General features: G+C 48.4%; 7 protein-coding genes and 1 non-coding gene across 8 annotated transcripts; 5 read left to right on the top strand and 3 right to left on the bottom strand.

Annotated features, from left to right (window-relative positions):
• The first annotated feature begins 196 nt into the window (after window positions 1-196).
• BKA67DRAFT_562172 (uncharacterized protein) lies at window positions 197-2,460 on the top strand. The gene is made up of 2 exons (XM_046102580.1): window positions 197-1,088; window positions 1,136-2,460. The coding sequence occupies exons 1-2, from the start codon at window positions 349-351 to the stop codon at window positions 2,121-2,123; spliced, it is 1,728 nt and encodes a 575-aa protein (XP_045960188.1). The 5' UTR covers window positions 197-348; the 3' UTR covers window positions 2,124-2,460.
• Window positions 2,461-3,410: 950 nt separating this feature from the next.
• BKA67DRAFT_657822 (uncharacterized protein) lies at window positions 3,411-4,508 on the top strand (the record flags this gene model as incomplete). The annotated part of the gene is made up of 1 exon (XM_046107178.1): window positions 3,411-4,508. The coding sequence occupies one exon, from the start codon at window positions 3,411-3,413 to the stop codon at window positions 4,506-4,508; it is 1,098 nt and encodes a 365-aa protein (XP_045960187.1).
• A 568-nt stretch (window positions 4,509-5,076) lies between these two features.
• Window positions 5,077-5,168, bottom strand: BKA67DRAFT_t79. The gene has a single exon. It is a non-coding gene; the product is annotated as a tRNA-Phe (tRNA).
• Window positions 5,169-6,231: 1,063 nt separating this feature from the next.
• On the top strand, window positions 6,232-7,158 carry BKA67DRAFT_657821 (oxidoreductase CipA-like protein; the record flags this gene model as incomplete). The annotated part of the gene is made up of 1 exon (XM_046107177.1): window positions 6,232-7,158. The coding sequence occupies one exon, from the start codon at window positions 6,232-6,234 to the stop codon at window positions 7,156-7,158; it is 927 nt and encodes a 308-aa protein (XP_045960186.1).
• A 557-nt stretch (window positions 7,159-7,715) lies between these two features.
• Window positions 7,716-8,333, top strand: BKA67DRAFT_534826 (uncharacterized protein; the record flags this gene model as incomplete). Its single annotated transcript, XM_046099922.1, has 1 exon — window positions 7,716-8,333. One exon carries the CDS (start codon window positions 7,716-7,718, stop codon window positions 8,331-8,333), a length of 618 nt encoding a protein of 205 aa, XP_045960185.1.
• Window positions 8,334-8,796: 463 nt separating this feature from the next.
• BKA67DRAFT_534825 (uncharacterized protein) lies at window positions 8,797-11,205 on the bottom strand (the record flags this gene model as incomplete). The annotated part of the gene is made up of 5 exons (XM_046099921.1): window positions 8,797-8,987; window positions 9,082-9,127; window positions 9,309-10,707; window positions 10,808-11,031; window positions 11,125-11,205. The coding sequence occupies 5 exons, from the start codon at window positions 11,203-11,205 to the stop codon at window positions 8,797-8,799; spliced, it is 1,941 nt and encodes a 646-aa protein (XP_045960184.1).
• A 1,932-nt stretch (window positions 11,206-13,137) lies between these two features.
• Window positions 13,138-15,726, top strand: BKA67DRAFT_515310 (uncharacterized protein; the record flags this gene model as incomplete). The annotated part of the gene is made up of 2 exons (XM_046097715.1): window positions 13,138-13,287; window positions 13,777-15,726. The coding sequence occupies 2 exons, from the start codon at window positions 13,138-13,140 to the stop codon at window positions 15,724-15,726; spliced, it is 2,100 nt and encodes a 699-aa protein (XP_045960183.1).
• Window positions 15,727-17,926: 2,200 nt separating this feature from the next.
• BKA67DRAFT_690636 (uncharacterized protein) lies at window positions 17,927-19,073 on the bottom strand. The gene is made up of 2 exons (XM_046109142.1): window positions 19,048-19,073; window positions 17,927-18,954 (listed from the first exon to the last, which is right to left on the bottom strand). The coding sequence occupies exon 2, from the start codon at window positions 18,864-18,866 to the stop codon at window positions 17,997-17,999; it is 870 nt and encodes a 289-aa protein (XP_045960182.1). The 5' UTR covers window positions 18,867-18,954; window positions 19,048-19,073; the 3' UTR covers window positions 17,927-17,996.
• Window positions 19,074-19,108: the final 35 nt, after the last annotated feature.

Raw genomic sequence — 19,108 nt, 5'->3', positions numbered from 1 at the left:
CATCATATAGTCAGAATTCTGCACGTCTAAATCATATCGAGTGATGATGGGTGTTTCGGATGGTATAGGGCGTACTGGTTATGACTTTGCGACTTTTAGTGACGCTGACAGAAAGCCCACACTAGTCTAGGTTAGGCCATTCAGGAACAAAGTTCATGAAGTCTATTCTACAAATAGCCATTTCGTCAATGCAAGAGTCTATTTCAGAGATACGCAACCACTGAGCCATGCCCGAGGAAATTACGAACCCCTCTTTCCCCTCACAAACTCTTGAACCTTGCTTGCTCTGAGTCTATCCTCAACACTCTCAACGAAGATCCTTACCATCTGAATCGAAATAACTTCAAGATGACCTGCCTCGATATCTCCGTGCCCAATCACATTGAAAATATTCGCTGCAAACCACCGTACTGTATTTCAGACGACATAAATGCGAATTCTATTAATCATCTCATCCAGCGATTCGGTCAGAAGCATGGGCGCGGTGAGGAAGAGATCGAGAAAGCATGCTGCTTGGCTCGTGGATCATCAGACATTGTAGTCATGCTTGAGCGACCAAATGGCAAGCACGAGTACGACGTTTCTTTTGAGGATTTCATTAGCAATTGTCCGACGTTACAAGCTGTGGATGACCTCATCAGATACAGTTCAATGGGTGCAAGAAGCATACATACAGTCACTGTTCTCGATGCATTCCCATTCATGCATGAGCTTGATAGTGGGACCCCTGAAAAGCGCCGCGAGGTGAACGTGCAGTGTCACGAGCTGATCGAGCAGATACTTGATCTGAAGAAACCGAAGGTGGTGATTTGCTGCTGGCAAGGACCACATGATATCTCGACTGAAAACGTGATTCTCAAGCAGCTTGAGTCCCGTGGCATCGGTAGCTGGCCAATCCGGAAAAAGGCCAAAAACGGACAGATGACTCTAATTCGCTCATTTCATCCGGCTGCATCTGTGTGCTACCGCACAAGCTCTTACTGGACACGCCTATTACTCATTTGTCACTTTGTCGTGGCATTTGCGGAGCTTGGGATGCCATTGAGACACCCTTCCTGGCTTCAAGACATATGCAACAAAAGCAAAGAGTACGTGTCTTTGGAAGTGCAATATTGCGGTTGCTGACTCCTCTTAGAGAAATCAATAACAAGAAGCAGAGCAAGGAAGCCATAGAATCTTCTGTGTGGCACCATCTTCGTGAGACTTTGGTGGACCCAAAAGCATGCAGAGTTTCTTATGCATCTGATACTTCCTGCACCATGTCAGATGAGGTGAATATTCTCCTAAGGCAACTGTTCGCGTCCGAGTATACCGGGAGTATAGATCACATCGCGTCACTGCGTCTGATCTGGCAGGAATATCAACATCCTTTAAAACAGGATGTGTCCATTCTTCTTAGAGAGATCGAAAGGCGACTGAAGCTCCCGATCCACAACGGAAAGTGCGTCGTTCTCACAAGATCCATTCGGGACATCCAATCCGCTAAAGAATTGGAGTCTCTCATGAAGCATCTGCAGCTCAATGCAACTCACCGTCGAGCAATTGTTCCCGAAACGCACGATATATTCCGAGGGCTGCAGTTATTACTCAACGAACACTGTAATAAAATGAATCGGTGCGAACGTGAAGCAGCCAGGCTTTCTTCACAGGTCGACATGAGCATCAAGTTTGGCCTGAATATATTCAGCCCCGATGTGACTGATTTGTCGACCAAAATAGACAAGCTAGCCTCAGACCGATGCAGCCAGCTTGATGAGACAGCAACTTTTATTTCCTTGATTCCGGTGATACTGGAACAGATATTTTTCTCCATGAATGAGGTAGAGCAGTCTCAATGCTACCCTGTTGATCGTTCCCGCATTCTGAGTATCATGGACCAGAATATTCGCAAGGCTCAAGCCACGGCAAATATCACATCTAGGGCCGCCATGCGCCTCTGCGGCTTGCTCACGTTGCAGACGATGATCGGCGGTGAAGGAATTGATGGCCAAACGCCGATTGCCTTGCAGCGTCTATTTGGGCTTACCAGTTCGGTGAAACTTCTTCGTACTGGGATAACAAAGATGCTAGAGTTCCGAGCCATGATACAAATAAGTGGAGACAAAGTCGTAGCCTCTCCATAAATGTTCGTCAGATCCACTGAAGCAAACGGATGTTTCAGGTCTTCGTCGATTTTATAGCGAAGTTAACGAAAGCTGTACGAAGTGGAAGCCCGCCGAAGCCCAGGATTTGTTTGATTTAAGGTTACAAATCGTTCTTTTCCCCCCCTATCTGTTTGTAAAAGATAGCATAAGGGTAGCTTCATATTTATACATAATTGTCTTAGCTAAGAGAATGTTCTGGGACATTGGACAAGAACTAATATATCAGTGCTCTTGGATGGAGGAGGCCGCATGATCCCTAATTGTAAACGTGTACTATTGTGCATATGACTGTCAATTTGCTTGTACTGTGCGGGACGGTTTTAAAGCTGACTCGAAAGAACGGAGACCAGATTAACTCGTTTGGAATACTTTGTTAGCCTAAAACCCAAATTGGCTGCTCTAAAATGAAATTTTGATTCAAAAATGCGGAAGCCATTAACGTTGCTTATTGTATATTCAATTACTCTAAAGCAAATAAAATAGACTTGCAAAAGATCGTGGTCTTTAAACAACTGGTGACGTATATCTTCACAATAGCTTGTCCACGTATGTGCCTCGATTGATCGATTATCTCACACCACAAGTCCTTAAGTAGTATTGGACTTTCGAATTAGAAGTAAATCTTTGTCCTAAGACATGACTGTGTCATTGTGAATGGGTTATTCATGTCTTGTTTATGCTTTGTCATGTTTTGGAGACATGTGACTGATCTGGTCATTTCTTTGTGCTATGAAACGAGGCATCAGTATTAATCCATCTTTTCTTCAGTACTGAGTGGCCTTCAATCTCAAATCAAACATTGCACTTTGCAGTTGACAGTTATTATACAAGCTGACATAAATTGGCCTTCACCCGAGCACTATGACACGCCTAGGATCAGATGCAGGAACAAGGCCGCATGTTAGAGACAAGACCATTAACGAGCAACGTATCAAACCTGATAAAAGACCCCCGACAAACCGAAAAGGGACCCAAAAGGCTTTGCATCGATCTGATCACCGAGATCGACAGACTCAGATTGAGAGTATTCGAAGCCAGGAAGAAAAGGAGCACGTGCACAATCAGAAATTGCAGACCGTGAGCAGCATACATCTGTGGGCTGCGTCACTTAGTCAAGTTCTTGAGAAGCATTCCGGAAGGAAAAGAGACGCCACTTCTGACAGGACAAAAAGCCGAGATATTGTGTATGTGTGGCTAAATACTCTATTCGAAGAAGAAACGAATATTGAAAGTGACGTAAATCCTTCTTGTCATATTTCACAAAGTATGACTAGCATACCTTTCACGGCGGGGACGACCAAGAAAGGCAGTGCAAGCGTCACGAGTGGGCCGGCGGCACCGCAGTATCGTACAAATAATCTGGAAAGAAATGGATTTCGCTTTCGCATTGCAAGCGATCCATTACCGCAGCACATAGCGGCTCATATCGAGCAGGTGAGAACTAGGGACTCCTATCCCGCGCCAAGTGTGGAAGCATTAGGTCGTATTATCGATTCAATTAACGCACTTGAGCGCTGGACTGCCAATCCGGAGGAAGTAGGAGAGAACGCCCTCAAAAGCCATATCCTGGAAAAGATTTTCCCTGAACTAAGCATGTCCCGTCATCGATGTGTGAAACTCCAGAGAAATGCACAGATGTCCGATCTTCTCGTTCCCGATGATAAGTCAAATAAACTACAAATAGTACAGCCAAGACCGGATGCAATATACGGGTATTCTAGCAGCATCACTAGGGAAGCGTTCACTCGGGGCCAGGAAGCAGCTCACGCAAACATATACGACAGTTCGTTGAAAGGCGAGGGGTTCCAGTTCCTCGCCGCCACAAATTGTGGACTGCGACTACCATTCCTACTCGTCGAGTGCAAGACCAGCTGGGGTTTGCAACAACTTCATGTTGCCTTGAATCAGTGCGCCGGAGGCCTGGGAGCATCGCTCAATGCTGTTGCCAGGCTGAATGATGCGCTTCGATCAATGGACGCAGAACCAGTTATAAGCGATTTTGTGTACGGCATTACAATTAACAACACTGAAGCGATTCTCTACGTGTCGTGGAAAGAAAACGCTGTAATATATGTCATACAAACAGTACAAAAATTCGACATGCATAGTGCTTCAGCGGTCATGGATTTTCGAAAGCAAGTATCCAATATCCTTGACTGGGCACATGATGATCGTTTGTCGCAGATCAGGGTGGCTCTGGACACTCTCATCAGAGGAAACGATAATGAGGTACACATAACATCTCCGAAAAGAAAAAGCGCGATTGGCCACGACAAGAAATGCAAGCCGTCAGGCGAAAACAGCGCAGGCGTACACAAAGAAAAGAAATTCAAGAAAAGGAGAGGAAAGACAAGGCAAGATTGAATTACTAGTGGTTCTAGTATTAAAAATTACATAAGAACTACGTTGCTATACAATGCAAGCATTTATGTAATCACATGAAATGGAGTAGCACATCGAACGAAAGAGCAATCGCGAAGTCTAGTCCCGCTCCTCACGATATCCTGAGTTATCATCAAACACGGATAAAGCGTTGAGAATCGCAACAAATCTTTAACAAGTTCGCGATTGATCTCTAATACTCAACGTTGGGGACGGCTAAGTGACAGTAAAATGTTAGATAAGACCAAGAACGACTTGGAGATTTGATTGTTGTGGCAATGAGCGTCACGTCTATATTAAACATCGCTGTTTGCAACAAAATCTTCAAACGACCATGACCGATGGCCATTTGCTCTCCAACTGAATCTCAAGATCAGGTACAGTGGGGCCGGGGCTACCGTTCAAGCTACAGGACCAGACACCAGCCGTGGGCTCTTTATACTAAGCTAGCCATAGCGAAACCTTGCGCACTCATTCAGTACATATAAACACAGGCGATAGTTCGAGTGTCAAAAAGTAATCGGTAGCAAAACATTAAAAATTGTAGCTATGTCGCTTCTGTGGATCGAACACAGTGCCTCCAGATTTCGCAACTGAAGTTGAGGCTTCAGTCTGGCGCTCTCCCAAGTGAGCTAAAGCGACTCGGTGAGAATGTTCGTGACGAACCCTGAGTTGGTCTCAGGATCACATGATTGGTTGGAGTTTCTGGTGTTTACGTATATTCATATCCACGAAAAGAATTTCCTGCTTGGCAAAGCGGATGTCGAAAGTGGGGGATCAACCAATAGCACCTGGCGAAGAAGGGCCCATAGCAAACAAGATGAGTGGAGATGAGATGAAGAGCGGCTTCTGCTCAATGCGACAGATAGCTTACAGTTGGCGACTACGGATGCCGGGAGGATTATGTAATGTCACTGAACCCATGAATGTCTTAGAAAGTTCTTATTCCAACAGGGTGTTTACGACAAGTAGAATATCCACGTACATACGTAACCGGTTGCTCAATCGTAAATCCTTCTGCTTCGGAGAGCGCCGACCATCCACGTTGGACTGCACAATCAGTACAATATTTAGACAACAACAACAACAACAATAACAACAACAACTTGGCCTAAGCTGAGGCGTTGACCCTGATGTGTATGATATCATTTTCAACATGTGATTTTATCATGGTTCCAATGTGATGGGCCTTGAGATACGACTGACAAGCAGATGCATATCGGATCCGATTCAAGGGTTTGACGGAAGCAGTGCATCGGCTCCGAATATCGGAACCGCAGTGCTATGGCCACGAGAACCGAGGATGGATACAAACCCACCAAAAAAGGGTTGAGACTCAACCAATGAAGACTCGCCATAATGCTCTTGCATTCTTGGCGCTTCTAGGCCGCTTTGTAGTAAGTGGTTCACATTGCGAGGCAGGTAACGCTTCAGGCTGGCACGAAACTTCCGTTGGCGAATTTTGGATCATGTCCCATTGTACCGCTGCATCCGCACCAATTGATGCTTCAATTTCTGCCGGCAAAAATGAAGATCATGCTTGTATAGTTCGAGGATGTATGCTGCAGGTAAACTGGCAGGCCTATGTTGTCCATAGCGAGTCGAGATACATATAAAGTGACTGTTTGTTCCCCTGATCTCTATCCTTTCATGACACAAGCAATTCAACTCTCCTCAAGAGTAAATATCACCGCATTACAGCAATATGTCTATACGAGTTGCCATTGCCGGTGCCACTGGCAACCTCGGTACCCCTATCCTCCAAGCTCTCCTGAATGCCGGACTTTCTGTCACCGTCCTTTCGCGCATGGACAGCAGCTCTTCAAAACTCACACCGCATCCGCACCTGACCATCAAAGAAGTTGACTTCGGCTCCATCGCGTCCCTTGCTCCCGCCATGCATGGTGTCGAGGTTGTCGTCTCCTGCGTCGCCACAATGGCGATTGGTGGTCAAAACTCCTTGATCGACGCCTCTATCGCCGCAGGCGTGAAACGTTTTATCCCGGCAGAGTTTGGCATGGACTCTGCCAACACGCTGGCCATGCAGTTGCCCGTCTGCGCGCCGAAGGCGGCAACACAGAGGTATCTCGCTCAGAAGGCCCTGTCGAACCCGGGGTTCACCTGGACTGCGATAGCAAACGGGCTGTTCCTGGATTGGGGTCTTAAGATGGGTCTCATTTTGAACGTGGCGGAGCACACGGCGACTCTGTACAACGGCGGGAACGTCCCATTTAGTGCGACAAACTTGGCAGATGTCGCGAGGGCGGTCCTGGGCGTCATTAGCCACCGGGAACAAACTGCGAATCGGATCGTTTATGTCCATTCCGCGAGGGTTACACAGAACCAGCTAATTCGTTATGCCCGTGAAAAAGACGGCAAACCTTGGAACACTACGATCAAAGATACGGGAGAGGTCCAGCGTGAGAGCATGGCGGAACTGGCCAAAGGTCTCGAGGCAGATGTAGACGCTGCGATGCTGGGATTTTGTTTCTGTGGTTCATTCAACTCCGAGTACGGTTGTGATTTCTCGGAACACCTGGATAATGAGTTGTTGGATATAAAGGAGCTGCATGATACCGAGTTGAAGGCGATGATACAAAATGTTCACTATGACACGGTCAGCGTCCGTTAACCAATCTCGGCGCTCGAGGCGGCTTTATATGTTGTGGATCTTACAACACAAAGCGTATTTCGATGGGAATTTTGTATGTGAAATCATTAGGGGGAAGTTTCAATGATTCGTGGATGATAGTCTTCAGAGTGAAGAATAGAGTGCGTAACGATCACTATACTTTGAGTTAGGGTCAGCAACTCCCAGATTTTCAGAACGAGTCTGCCCCCGAAATTCGATTTTCAAATGGTGGAGACATGCTTCCTTCCTTTCACTGTCAATCAATTCGATAGCGGCGAATTTCTCATATCATAAAGACTCTGAATCACTGGCCCCTTATACAACTCAGGATCTGAGACCGACGACATAGAATCTGATACAGCATCCTCCCCATGATTCACATCAAATTCGACAGCTCTATAAATAAAGACGCCAAAGTTTCAAACTGGGGTTCTTTGAAATTTTCAAACAAGCTCCTCTGTTACTTTTTTTTTTTAGGCAAGACTAGAATCCCGCGCATGCGTGGCCCGGCGAATTTGAATTGAACCAACTCTCGTTCTCACCAACTCCAGCTGGAGATGTCAACAGAGGGCCCGGAGGCGGAGGAGGTGGCTAAAAAGCTCAAGCAGCGGGCGCGGACATACAGATCAAGCTCGGCAGATTTCCGAGCAACTTTCGATCGTTCGGCTCCCTATTCGAAGCACCAGCTTCGAAAGATAGTACAACGGAACTCATTAGCAGCAACTCACCCGTACGATGAGCGATTGGGGGGACTTAGAGCTGCTTTGGGCGCTATTCAAGACCGTCCCCAATCATTTGACGACGTCAAGTCGCAGCTCAAGGTCATCATAGACGAGCTCGACAAAGCCTTCTTCTTCAACCTGCTGCGGGGCGATGGCGAACGAAATCACAGATACCACCTTGTGAGGCTCTCGGTCGAAGGACCGAGGCCCGGATCGGAAAGGCGCGGGGCGTTTCGACAAGAGGACAGCACCATACGGCTGTACATAGCGGAGGAGCAGCCATCCGTGGGCAAGTACATCGGAACGCTTGCACACGAGATGGCCCACGCCTACCTCTTCATCTTCGCGCACGACTATGCTCGCAGCCACACGCCGGACGCCAGCAGTTCCGGGGCCCACTCGCTCGACTGGTGCAGGCTGTACCTCTTCATCATGGATAGACTCCTTGTCTAGGCGCCAGGAAATCCAGGTCTGCTAGAGGCACGCGAAAGGGGCAAGGCAAAAGAGATGTCAGCCCATGACTATAAACTAAATGAGAAATCTCCTAAAAAGTCGAAGAAGGGATCTAGTAAATCTTGCACAATGAGTTAATGTTATACAGCAATGTGAATTTTCCTGCAACGACGAAATCCGGCCACTGGCGTCGTTTAAAGAGGACAATATTTAGACCGGATGAGCGCCGAACCGCGATTACGAGGCTCAAAGATATACCTACGATTCAGCTTGTGTTACAAACGAGTGTTGCAGTTCTCGGGGCAGACGGATAGACTAGCGCGCGCTTGGTAAAGCATAGAAGATAATTTGCCTGTAGTCCGCAGTCAGGACCATATGAGGTCTCCAATCGCCAAGGGCACATTGCACAATGCAAATTCAAGCGGCAGCCGGTGTTCATTTGTGACGACGGCGCGAAGTTCGCTCACGTGCGTGTCTTGCACTTCAAACCGCCATCGAAGACCTTTCGGGGTTTTGGGTTAAATGCTCCAGTTTTGAACTTTGATACTGAAAATAGACCGTTTACGTGCCTTGGGTCAACTTTTCGGAGTCTGATAAACCAAGGACTATGAGAGTATGAGCCCAGCCAATCAATCATTCGATTATGTAAGTGTTCTGCGTAGCCGAGAGTGCTATGCATCTAATAACGATGCCGCATCAATGCGTGCACGAGTTGTGTGTACGATTTAGGTAATACTGGGTTACTTACTGGATATGTATTTGGAAATCTCAAGCTTTTTCAAACGTACTAAAATCTAGGGAAAATATATCATCTTACTCAAGACTTTTGTCGCAAGTAAGAAACGCCAGGTGGTAATTACTCACAAGAGAGGATTTCACGATTTTGATGCACCTCAGATATAGTTTCGTGTTTGCGCAATTCGTTAACGCTCGACTACTCAATAAAGACCAACCACTTAATTATCCTTTATGTACATTAAGATTCTCATCGAGGGACGGGGATAGATTGTGCTCGGCAAATGATAATTGCAAGTATTCTTGAGCATCTTGAACAAACTTGGAGCTTTGGGGAAGTTGTGCTAGGGTTTCTTGCAAGATTGATGAGAGGTTAGAGTATACGCCACCGTCAAAGATATTGTCCCGGTAGTTGCGCAAAATGACCTTTGTCATCAATATCACCAGGTCGACCACATGATGCGGAAATGGGTCAATAGCCACCAATGAAACTCCAATCGGGTATGCTGAACCTCGGGTAGGTCTCAGACGTGTACTCGAGTCTGACGCAGGCGTGTTGATTCTGTACTTGTTCTCGAGACCAAATTTGAGTATGTTCAAAGACTCATGCTCAGCATCTTGGCCAGCGTCTGCCACCTGAGCCAAGAGATCTGAGCGATGCGCGGCTTCGAGCGCATCGAACAAAACCAATATACCGAGATTGTAGACTAAGTTAAGTTTGTACCAGCTCAATCGTCGCTCCTGGCCCAGAAATTGTAGGTGCTTCTCACACAGGCTCAGAAGGGGGCGAATTGAAGTCTTGAATATTTCAAATGCATCAAGAAAGGCTTTCCACGCAAAGAAAACATCGTCCTCGTCCACTCCTTCTCTGAGTGCTTCCTTCAATGATGTAATGGTTTTGAACGTATAAATAATGCATATGGTCGCTGCAGAGAAAGTCTGAGAAGCGGTTTCGTCGGTCACTTCGAAGCCATCGGCACGCCAAGGGTCTGTTCTCGGAATGAATGACCCAACAAGATATGCTCTAACTAGACGCCATGCGGGCTCCGAACATGCGCCTTTCAACCCCGAGGTCAGAGAAGCTCTGAAGTTCGACGTTAAAGAGCTCGAAGTATCCCACATGATCACGGCCCAGTAGACCCTGCTTTCAAGATCTAGGAACGTCTGGGAAACACCGACACTGGGCGTTGGTATGCGTTTCAAAGGCAAGACTTCCGATCCAAGCAATCGAGATCCTTTCTGCCGCTCCCGGAGTCGTTGAACTTGAAGCAGAGCAGTCTGATGACACATCATGTTGCTAATCCCTTCCATGACCTCATCCTCAGCGATCCCAATGGGGATGGGCGTTTGAGAGAAGAGATACAACGACAAAACGGACCGGTAAGATACGCGATTGATGATCTTCAGCATGTCCATTCTGGCAGCGCGCCAGGTCTCTCTGATCTGGTCTTCAATTTGTTTCTGGGCAACCGGGCTCGTTTGCAGGACTAAGGGAAGCCACTGGGCCACAAAAGCATGAACAGCTAGATCTAGAGATACCTTGATCGGCCGGTTACTGTTGTGCCCTTGAACGACCGATGCAGAGTCATGGCCCGGGCTCTCATGATGCATCTCTTCGTCCATGCAAGCATCAAGCGTCCTGAAAAGAGTTATCACGGAGATGCCAATATTGCTTTCCGCATTATCACTATCGTTGTCAGGACGGAAGAATTCCCGAGACCAGTACTTGTCAGACCTACACAAACGGGCAGCCATATCTCCCTATCGAGGGGTTAAAGATGGCGTCAAAACCATGTTCGAAGATTTGAGAAGCCCATCGTGTCAGGAGGACATTCGTTGCTTCTGTCAGTAAATCTTGCGACATTCTTGTATCAGAAGGATCGACGGTTCCGATGCCGACCTCAGGAGGTGACGGACTAGAGGTTGTCTGTGTTCTCAGAGGCCTCTTTTTTACTTTAATCCACTAGGCTTCTTAAGTTATGTCTCTGTGCAGCAATCTGAATGCAGCTGTCGCCGGGCAAATACATGCATAACGTGATTCTTACCTCAAACGTACATGGTCGGTTTCCTCGAGTACACCTCGAGCAGGAGCCGCTCCATCCGTGTTTGCCAGCTTCGTAGCCGAATCTGGAGGCATCGCATGAGACGCGTGAGCGGCGGCATGTATCGCAGCTGGAGAACTGCGTCCTCTTGTGAGCCGAGCGACTTGCCATATAGACAGCCCACTAAGATAGCTGAATAACCGAAGAGCCCGTCGTCAATACAAGGTTCATGGCCGGGAACCATGTGGCTGGTAAGGTCATTCAGTAGGTGACACATGCGGGGAAAGCGGACCCGCTGTTGACAAAGATGATTAAGCAGAAACTTGGGTTTGCCCACGACTTTGAGCCTCGCTTGTTGATGTGACACCTGATAACTAAGACATTTTGGTGGAGTATTAGTGTGCAAGCAATGCTTCCCATGTCTATTTTCGCTGTCTTGATGAACTTTTGGATGACCTGAGCGAAGCTGGTGAGGGGTGGGTGAAAACTTGTACATTTGCACCTGCAAGTGCAGGGCTCAAGGGTGCACCAAAGTGTGTCTACTCTCCGCCCTCCGAAATTGTCCTCTGGGCAGAATGACTAGGTTGGGTTAATTGGTACGCATTCTCATGTATCTCTGTCAGGGATCTATCTATTCAAGCGTCCTATAGAATGGCTCCAGAATCAGAGGAAATGAGCCAGTATTTACGTATAGAAGAGTTACTTGAAGTGAGTTCAGCGGCGTAAGACGGGACGTTATGGTGTGTTCACTGTAGACTCTGGTGTGTGAGCGCAGGACGCATCTAACCTAGGTTAGGTTAGTGACTTGTAGTAATGAACGTCTACGCGGGAGCTCTTGTATCCACCAGCTTAGTAGGGGCCGGGTTTGGTGAGGAGGTGGTCTTGCTGCATTAGCGAACGGGTACCTGAATTGGTCTCAGGTACGGCAATAGAAGTGAGCAGGATGTCTGGTGTGATCTTACATGTATGCACTCCATTTAACATGTCGGAAAAGAAAAGCAGGAAAAGGATCATGTCTCAGATGACGAGCGAAATGAGATCAGAGAAGGGGACTGCCGTTGAGTGGTTTGGTGGCTGGTGTAGGGCGACGATAGGCTCTGAAGCACTGAAGTTATCGACCAGTTGAAAGCTAAAGTGTTTGTCGTCATAATAATGCATGGGTGCCCAAGAACCTGGTCGCTAATCGTCAATAACGTCGGAACTTGGAACATCCTAGCAGCGACTTGCAGCTGGCCCTCGTCCTGTCAAATTGCACGAAAACTCGTCAAATGGCGTTGAGTTGAGGTGGCGCGCCAAGAAGGTGGTTTGCTGGCTTCTGGAGCTGGCTGGGGGGAGGGGGGTGCTGCAGACAGGATGGGTGCAGATGCAGGTGCAGATCGAAGGGCCAAGTCCGTCCACGAGTCAACTCAAATATCTGGGCACGCCTCGCGCTCTTCTCTGCTCCCTTTGTCCAAAAGACAACAAGGGACACGATATCTTGTCTCAGACAATCGCCAACACCATGACTTAACGAGACTGGAAGCGGATAACCTGAGCCCAGCCAGGTGAAACCCCACCACTGGAGATTCGCCTGGGGTTCTCCACCTGTGGATTAATCCAGAGACCTCTGGACCCTTTTTGATTGATTTTGGATTTGGAGCTTGAATTTGAATTTTGAATTTGGCTCGGCAGCAACGCGCAGAGAAAGGTTAACGGGTCCGGATCCCCTCGGTCGCGCATGAAGCGGGCGCGAGAGAAGTCAACCACCGAACCGACACAATCGAACCAGCTGTCGTATACGAAGAATTCACTTGACTCGGGTTCGAAAGGTCGAAACTCTATTATGCGCCCATAATCATCCGGTTACCGCGATGCTGATCGGGCCCCGTCCAAACCATCGAGAGTAGCTGCGCATATCAACCCAACACCCCGCCATGGCTGGTTCCCATGTGTCTGTGTCTGCCTCCGCCCTCGAGGCATGCCCCGAAACGGATGCAGATGCAGTTGCACTTGCAGATGTACGTGTGGACGCAGACCTCGGATCCCTCATGGCGACCATTGCCCCTGCTCGAGACGATGCTGAGGGCCTACCTTTGAAATGCTGCTGTGGCTCAGCCGAGTGTGTCTTCCTCAGGCACAGCAACTCCATTCTGGACAGCGTCGAGAAGGATGTGCACACGGCAGCGCGCATGGGACAGGTTCGTTTGCCCTTTCCTTTTCACCCCACAACATAATACGTTCGCATAATATTGGAAGGCGCATCTGCCATTGCAGTTTGTCTCAAGTACAAGGGGGTTTCTCGCGGATCGCTGCTTTGCCCTGGGGCGCTTCTGGAGGCTGTGGTCATCATGGGGGCCAGCACATCAGAACATGATACCAATGCCAAAGTTCCGCCCGCCCTAGTCTCTGTTCCTGGCTGTGGTTTTGCTTTTGCTTTCCCTTTTGCTTTTCCGTCCCGTGTCTCTATACTATACTGGTGTACTCTTCATCCCTGCCATCATAGTTGATCTTTATCACGACCACCTCTAGTTACCATATATGGCAGGAATGTGCCCAAGCCTCTAAGCATTCCCACCTCAAGCCTCTCGCTTATGCCCACGCACATTCCCCAACACGCTGGAACATAGCAAACCTTACTCGCTTTTTGCATCATGGGTGTATCAGAGTCCCTAACGTTTGCTCTACAGGCGCTACTGGCACGTCACGAATCGTACATGGCCGACGCAGAACGAGATCGCTTGGAGCTCACGACTAGGATCGAACAGTTGGAGATGGACAACAAGGACCTGGAGGCCAAGAACGCCAGGACGATCGAGGAGAACAGGACATTGCTGGATCATCTAGAGTCACTCAACACAACAGTGGCCGACTCGGAAGGCCGTATCAAGTCCCTCGAAGCGACGCTGTTATCCTCGCAGCAGATAATACGGCGCTTGGAGGGAGAAACGGCTAGGGCCGAGTCTCTTGAGCGTCAGATCGCATTTCTCGAACAAGAGCAGGAACAGATACAAAACACACTTGCAACAACACACGAAGAGGCGCGGTCGTCCATGGCAAGATGGCAACGTGCGGAAAGAGGAATAATAGACTTGCAGGAGGAGCTCGAAAGGATGGAGCGAGAGGGCCGAGAAGAGCGCGAACGGCATGCCGAGGTGGTTGGGCGCATGGAGAAGCAGCGCGAAGTTGAGAAGGAGTTGAATACAGCGGCTGGGCGACTCAAGGGTGCCGCAGCGGCGAAGACGATGAACCACGGAAAGGAGGGCGCGAATGTTGTGTCGCACTTTGTGCGCGACTTGCTGCAGGACAACACGAGCCTACAGCAGGGTATTATGGAATTAAGGGAAATGCTCATGAACTCGAACGACGAGATACAAGCACTCCGGGAGCAACTTCAATACCACCAGCCTGCCGAGAACGGGAACGAAAACACTGGTTCTACGCCAAACCTAAGAGCCGAGTTGGAGTCGAAAGATCCGCCGGAGAGGCCTACCCAGGCTGTTTCTCAAGAGCTCCATATCCATCACCACTACCATGTCACACCTAAACCCGAAACCAAAAAACCAAGGAAGAAACGACAAGTCCTTTCTCCCGGTGCCTTTACCCCCTCGGCACTACATCAATCTCATCCTTCGACACCTCCGACCCCCAATTGGCGGCCACCAATCTCGACTCGTACACCGCGAGACTCACTAATGTCTAATCGTTTTTCTATCATGTCGGAGCAATCTTCCGAGTTTGCAGCTTCATCGGCTCCCAGCTCGCCCCAATCCAATCCTCGCAACTCGCTGTTCGACCACGGGTCTATAGACTCCTGGCCAGCCTCGCCAGCCACTAGTGTCGACCCAATGTCGCCGACATGGCGGGGCCACAGGAAACAGCCATCCAACATGTCGGCACGAAGCTTTCTGGTTCCAACGGCCTTCTCGTTGGATGCCCCGAGCCATACTCATACTATTATGGAAGAGGGAGAAGGCCAGGAAGACATGCCAGATCTAGGCGTTGTCACAGATGAATCCGCTGCAGACGATGAGACCTCTTCAAAGGGACTAGGCACCGTCACTGAAGAAGTGGAGATATTCATGGGTGACACAGATTCTGACTCGGACGCACCGAGACGTCTAAGGAGGGCATTATCGCACGAATCAATCATGTCGCTGTCTGGGGGACTTGATATTCATACATTAAAGTCGCGGCCCAGTCAGCTCACACTACGTCACATCAGTAATGCGACCTCACTCACAGCGAGCAGTACTATCACCGCCAGTCCGATGCTATCCCGAGATTCTGCCAAGAGAAGCAGTCATATACTGCGCGAAAGTTACGGATTATCACCATCATCGGTAGGAAGTCTACGGTCTGTGTCCGGCCCACTATCCTCTTCCCAGACAAGTACGTCGAAGCTCAGTTCTTGGGTTGGTTGGCGGCCCTGGAAAGGCGGTGACGTAGGATCAAGCACACCTGCCAAATCCAGAGATAGGCAATACTACCAGGACTATGGACGGTCACCTGGTATTAATCAGGCTGGCGCTATACCTGGGTTCCAGGAATACCTGGCCTCGCGCCAGAAACGGGACCCAGGCAAAGTCATGCCCGACCAGGTGGATGTGGACGCGTTGAGAGAAGGCCTGGCTGAATAGGAACAGCTAATGCATAACTAATAGCTATCGCACCACCATGGCGTTTTTCTTTGTTATACCATTAGCACAGCATTGGGGGCGCCTGTTGCATTTACCAGTGGAGTCGATTAAGTCTAGGAGATGATACCCGTCCCGGCCTGCGCGCCGTAGTTCATTTGTTATTTTGGGGGTGGCATCGTTGAGAAAAGCTCCTAGAGGTGAGCATCTTTTGAATCAGCAAGACGTTCTAGAGGGAACAGGCCATGCGCCGTATAGACAGGACATGTCTTTCCATATGTTAAAACACAATAATATCCGCGCTTTCTGGCTTTTGAGTCAACTTCATCCGAGCTGTGTCGAATACAGGATGTGTCTATATAATCCGATATTTAGTTCTTTCCTTGGTACATCCACTTTCTCTATAATTGACTTGACCATGAAGACAAATTAATCTTTATTTTCTCATATCTTGTACAAAGTATAAACATGTCTTGTGGAACTAGAATCAGTATTTACAGAAAAGCATTGAAGTTAGACATGTCAGCGTCCAAACTACAACGTTATACCACCGGTCGTCGGTTCGGGGGCCATTTAAGCCCTCAATCAAAAGGATTCAATCTTAAAAAGAACTTCCGAAGACAGTTAGTCCGATCATTCTTGCACTTCACCGAGGATATATGTTTGTTGAGATACTACCGTGTTATTCTCACGAACCTCATTTTTGGATTATATTTGGGTGTGCGAACCAGCCCTTCAGCTCAATCACAGCGACACTCAGAGCTGACGTCGGAATGAAGCAAGAGAAAACGATGGAGGGCTAATTTGCTGTGTGGCTGATTGATCGCGACATTGCAGAATGCTAGCGTTTTCCGCCAGTCTGCTTCGCAACATATCCAACAGAACGAACTTTCCGGGACTTAGGGTCCTTGGATCGACATATTCACTGATGAATGGAAAAGGTCCGCTCCTCTCTCATTCCTATCGTCGACCTTTGCTTCATGAAATTATTATGACATGGATACTTTCCTTCCTCGCCAACAGAACAAGGCTCCAGGTCAGAGTCAGGTCAAGATGCCGTGGATGATCAGGTATCCCAATAGTTTTCTCCCTAATCCGTTACTAGTCGAGGATATTCACCTCGATCTTTGTGGGCTCCTTTTTGATAGCATCAGAGAAGGGCAGGTCCGAGCTGTCTTTGACACATGGCACAGCCCTTTAGCAAGTTCCATGCGGGATGGGGTTCTGCAACAAATCGACGTCTGGGCAAAGCATCTAGAGAATCTTGACAAGAAGACTTCTTCCGACACTTTGCCGAGACGATGGAGAGCCATCTTCTAACCGCGTATCTTGGGCGACAGGATGAGGCCAAGGGTTTGGATGGTTATGCGTCGTCCATTAAACCCCGCGTGAAGGATAACCTCCACGAGCCAACCGTGCTTTATCATCTACTCCAAACTCTATTGCATGCCGACCTACAAATCATAGCTCACTGGAGAAATATAGCACTAACTAGTTCGAATAGCATGATAGAACATGATAGAGTAAAGCTTGATGTAGACAGTTTTGTACTCAGGAATTGGTCTGAGTTTATTGAGGGCAGGACCGTCCTCCTTCATGTGCTTGCTATTATGAGCATCAATGAAGCGTATCTGAAGGAAGAGGTTCCTCATAGCGGACCTCAATTTCCTGATCTCATTTGCCACGCAGCTACAAAGGTAAGTGCTCTTATCTTGAGAAGATGAGCGGCGTATGCAAACCCGACATGCTACTGTACGGCAAGCACTGGCTCAATCAACCTGATAGCCAAGCTATGGCGACCAGACAATAATGCGGTACTTAAGACTTGGTCTCAACACGGTGAACGGGCTCCCTTTCAAGGCACACCCCTATTCAAATGCTTCGCAAACGCTTGGATTGAGCTATTTGCGACCTGCTTGCCGGAAAAGTGAACTTGGGAGATGGCTGTGTACTCGCGCCCGTCCTGCAGCCGTTTGTGGCAGTCTCGCCACTGTCTTAGCAAAGGTCGGTTAATCGATACAACCATATCTTGCAACCACGGTTTCGGCGCACATGGGGGATGAGCCTAGCCGAATACCAAAGGATCCCGGTTTTTCCCTTTGTAGGCGACAATGGCATCCGACCTCGATATTCAGATTTCTTAACAATCGCCTGACAAAATACAGCATTTTCCCATGACCTCAACAATCAACAAAACATTATATAATCGGTCAATTCACTATTTTCATTTTCACTATCCCTCAAATATCATAACCTTTCTAAAGGTCACAAAACTACATGTTCCTAGAACGCCATTTCATCTGCTCTGCTAAACTCATTCGTGCCATTATGTAGTAGTGAGAAAGCGTCCTTTTGCGCGCTTGAAACCACTGCTTCTCCTCTGCCACCGCCAAGCTATCCGGCCCAGGATAATTTACCATCAATTTGGTGTTTGGTGGCAATGGCACGGAGTCCAGAACATCTCCCGCGGCCTGCAAGATGTCATTACGCAAGCCCATCAACCAGGGATGAACCGCCGAGACGTAGTCGTGAATAGTGACAAAGCCTCCTTTGGCTTCCACTAACAGAGAAGTACTTTTCTTTCGCGGCCTCTCCTCTCCACAGCACTTCAACAAATGCTCTGGTCCATCCTCGTCCTCGTCCGGGTCGTAGTCTAGGAGGTGCCCCCAACGGAACATATCATTCTCATTGTGGTCCCAATCGGGTTCTGTATGCTCTCGGTGGACGTCGTACCACTGATCCTCCCAGTTTTCAAGGTGGTCGACGCGCACGGTGACCGAGGAGATCTTGGGGTCAGTCAATGGCGACTGTGACACTGGCGACCAGCTCGCAGCACCCATCTCTGACGTTGCTGGGCAGTAGTAGGGCTCCAGGGGAAAGTCTGGATGGTAGAAAGTCTCCTCCATAACCCAGATGGCAGTGCTCAGCGGGCCGCTCAAGGTCCAGTAGAGTCGCTTGGCGTCCCGGGTAAGATGAATGGACTGGTGGGCACTAAGGATGGCCTCGTAAGAGGGCACCACGGCGCGGCCTCCGGGCTCAGAAGCAAGTGCAGCCATGGCCATATCGAGTATGTTGGCGTCTACTGTTTCAAAGTCATTGATAGCCATGACGGTCACAAATGGAAGGATGATCAAACAAAACATTAAGCGCAAGGAGATGGGTTGCGCTAGTCTTTATATAGTTGCCAACTGGTCGACAAGCTAGGCTGCAATAGCATTAGGCTAAACGATGCTAATCGTAAAGAAGTTAACGTTAGAACTATGCACCTTCTGTACTCCTTACCACTTATAACGCTTGCTTTTATTAAAATCTTATAATGCTTACATTCATATTATTTAAATAACTTCCGGGATTTATTATACTTATCATATAATTCATATAAGCC

The sequence above is a fragment of the Truncatella angustata genome (genome assembly GCF_020726525.1).
Source record: "Truncatella angustata strain MPI-SDFR-AT-0073 chromosome Unknown BKA67scaffold_3, whole genome shotgun sequence".
Classification (NCBI taxonomy): domain Eukaryota; kingdom Fungi; phylum Ascomycota; class Sordariomycetes; order Amphisphaeriales; family Sporocadaceae; genus Truncatella; species Truncatella angustata.
The sequence above is the reverse complement of the archived record's forward strand: the minus strand, read 5'-3'. Positions and strand labels throughout refer to the sequence as shown.